The following is a 3,627-nucleotide window of genomic DNA, read 5'->3' as shown; positions in this document are numbered from 1 at the left end:
TATTCGGATATTGATTTGATTCAGTGTTATACCTGAAATTAAATTAGAATTATCCTGACCTATTTTTGAAAATGCAATACGTCGGAAGATTAAATACATTTCTGATCTTGAATCTGCATAGACATGACTACTGTAGTTAGAATGCTAGACTAGAACTGGAGAAAGTTTAAATTTATCCTTAGCCAGAAGCTTGCTGAGTGACTTTGGGCTAGTCAATCACTTCATCCCAATCCTTATAGTGTTGTTATTGCGATGATATGAATAATGCAAAACTCTATGTGAGCTGCCTGAACTTTTCAGGATATAATTGGTAAATGAATAAACGTTCCATGGATCTAACAATAAAGCTTCAAAGACAATTGTTAGGTTTGTTTGCAACACAGTTTTATATAAATATGAGCAAGTATAGACAATATAGTACTGTAAACCAAAACAGAGGGGAAAAAATTAAATTGTGCTACTTAATTTTGAATACTATACTGGATCAGGGTTATAACTTGAAAGCTGTCTCTCCCTGCCTAGATTTCTGGAACGCATGTAAAGGCCATGTCTTCATTTAAGTCAACTCAAATCATAGGATCATGTTCAAACTTTCAAGCTCTTCCGCATGTAGGATTGTAGGGGAAAAGCTATGGGTTCAGAAGTTGTAGTCTTAAAATGGAAAGTAGAGGAAAGTATGATTAGCTTCTATAGATGCTCTAATGGATTGCTTGAGACGAAAGATAAAAGAACAAACAATGATTTCCCTTCCTGATTTTCTAACACATACAAAAGCAAAGTAGAATAAAATAAGACTTTGGGAGTTCCACATAATTATTAAGTCTGGAATATAAATATGGATATACTTCACATAGCATTCAACAGCATTATATATATAATTCCTGAATTATCTCTGAAGGTGGCAGTTTTGTATTTTTAGACCCCAGATTTATTCTTTCAACCATTTCCAGTTGTTTAGTCCAAATAACAGAAGAATGCCAGCAGCATATATTTTTTTCTCATTATATGTTGAATGCAGATCTGAAGTCCACATATCTGGCTTTGGTTTAAACAAGTTATTTGTTTTGTAAGTAGGAGTAGGGGAGGAGTTCATCTTTTTTTTAAAGAGACTGGAAGATTCTAGAAGCTCACTGTGCTTTGTGGAGGATTACAATCACCTAGGATTTGTCTTTACTGATTTTCCTAGTATGAAAGTTGTGGTTCTTGAAACTTTTGTAATCCTTGATATAAATAACAATAATGATAGTGGCATTTTGGCATATATGTTATTTTTAGTACAGGAAAGCTTCAGAAGAAAGCCCTAGTTATAGCAATCAGCATAACTTATTTTCTGTAGCATATCACAATGGAAAAAAAATGCATTCTTTAAAATCGTTCCAGTGTAGTAATTTTGATATATTCATTTTTATTTAGACAGTGAGGATTTTGAATGGTTCATTTCCTTATTCTGAGCATAGGACTAATATCAATTTTGTCTCTGGATTTATTAGCTGGCCTTTTTTCCCCTTAGGATATCCAGGCTGAAATTGATGCTCACAATGATATCTTCAAGAGCATTGATGGAAACAGGCAGAAGATGGTAAAAGCTTTGGGGAATTCTGAGGAGGCTGCATTGTTACAACATCGTATTGATGACATGAACCAACGTTGGAATGATCTGAAAGCAAAATCAGCCAGTATCAGGTAAGATCAGACCTGCACAACTCATATAGGCAAAAGGACCACGTTGATACACTTAACAATAATTGCAGGCCAGAATTGCTGACATGCCAATCATCTGTTTGGCAGCTAGTGGTTTGTCGGCAATGCTGAAGCTGGCAGTCTTAGTGACATCTGGAGGTGTTGGAGTCATTTGACAGTTTGTCATTTGGTTTGGAAGTGACTGTAAAAAACTAGACAGCAGTGTATCCTTCCAGGTTGCAGGGCCGTTTGTTGGCTCTGGATTTGTTAAGCTTTCAAAAAAAACAACAACAACCTGGCAAGCTGCACAAATCTCCATGGTGGCCGTGTGTGGCCTCTGATTGTTACGTTATGCAGGCCTGGGGGACATTTAATAAAATATATGCTACTTTTTAAATTCCAATGTTTTATGTATCTGCAGAAAAATGCAGCATGTTACAGCAATTACATGCTTAAAATCAAGCTGTTTTTTAAATTATTTGTGGATCATATTTTAAGAGACTTTTCCCCAAAATGATGTCCCTTAGGTCCAGGCCTTTAATTAGTGTGGCCTTTAATTCCAGCCCCATTAGGAACATCAAGCTGAGAACAGTTGTTTTGCATGTTCTCATAGGGCAATCTATAGAAAAGAGAAGAAACATTTAGTTTCATTAACATAGGCAATCATGTGATCCAGAAAGATAATTTTAAAATCCTGCTCTAAAGGAAATATTAATAGCAGTTGAGTTGGATGAATCTCAGATACATAGATCCACAGATGAGAAGGCCTTCTTTTCTTGACTACCAACTTAATTCTATCAGCAGGTGAATGAGGCCTCCTCTGAATAAAATCTTGATAAATGAATAATATTATACAAGTGAAAGGGGTCCATTAAAAACCTGCATAGAGTAGTTGTAACCCCAGAATATTAAATGTTTCTTTTGCCTGGCACTGCATATGGTTTTCATGGCAAATAGCCACCATGGATCCCAGAAAAGCATACTGCTACTCTTATCTGCCTAATTATTAAGTCAGACAAGCTTTCTTTAAAAAGAGTTACTATACATTAGTGAAATGACCTGCACTGTCTAATGATAAGAGAAAATCTTAAAGGAGCTCATTCATTGTGCATGCAGCCTGCCAGCAATAGAATGGATGGTGCCCTTTTATTCATTTATTTATTGGTAGCTTATCTGTGTCCCAGAAGACAAAACCTGAGCTAAGCGATGCCTGTGGGACTCAGATCTGTAGGTGATTCTGGTCATCAAAGTAAATGATGAAGGAAGCTTCATGGCTGGGCTGTGAGTCTGTGTTGCATTTTGGTCTGTGTGAGATTAGATTCTTGCATGCAATAAGAGAACCAGTTTGGTATAGTGATTAAGGCACCAAGTCTGTTAGTTCTAGTCCCAATTTAGGCATGAAGCCAGCCATTCTCTCTTGGTCTCAGGAAGGAGACAATGGCAAACCACTTCTGAAAACTGCAGGGACTAGCCCAGGGGTGTCAAACTCAATTTCATTGAGGGCCGCATCAGCACTGTGGTTGTCCTTGGGGGGGCAAGTGGGTGTGGTCAGGGTGGGTGTGGCCTACTGGGTGGGCGTGGATGGAGTGGATGTGGCCTACTGGGTGGGCATGGCCAGCTCTACATCGTTCGCATCAAGGGTGCCTGTGGGGGCCTGGGCAGGAGTGGGACAGATCTGAGGGTCTCTGGCAGAAGGGGGTGGGACCGGGACAAGCGCCAAGGCATGGTCCATTTCTTCATTCCTCACAAAGGGTGATACTTCCCCAGCATGCACCCAGGGGGGCGGGGCCGATGCAGCAGGGTTCCTCACTGTTTCTAGACGGCCTTGTGGAGCTAAGACTGAATGCGTTTCAGCATAGATGGCCACCACAAAATTGTATATTGGCTCCCGGCCGGCCTGGTCCAGGGCCAAGGCAGTGGGGGCCATTCCCTCACTGTTTCCAGGAT

At 39.5% G+C, this 3,627-nt stretch overlaps 1 protein-coding gene across 1 annotated transcript in view; it reads left to right on the top strand.

Annotated features, from left to right (window-relative positions):
* LOC107290482 (utrophin-like) overlaps positions 1-3,627 on the top strand; it is a 74,742-nt gene that overhangs the window by 64,643 nt on the left and 6,472 nt on the right. Inside the window, exon 2 of the mRNA XM_015819363.1 lies at positions 1,511-1,683. Coding sequence (XP_015674849.1) covers positions 1,511-1,683 — 173 coding nt within the window. The remainder of the gene's footprint in view (positions 1-1,510; positions 1,684-3,627) is intronic.

Source organism: Protobothrops mucrosquamatus, unplaced genomic scaffold (genome assembly GCF_001527695.2).
Source record: "Protobothrops mucrosquamatus isolate PMUCROS unplaced genomic scaffold, P.Mucros_1.0 scaffold907, whole genome shotgun sequence".
Lineage (NCBI taxonomy): Eukaryota > Metazoa > Chordata > Lepidosauria > Squamata > Viperidae > Protobothrops > Protobothrops mucrosquamatus.
This window is presented reverse-complemented; position numbering and strand designations above follow the sequence as displayed.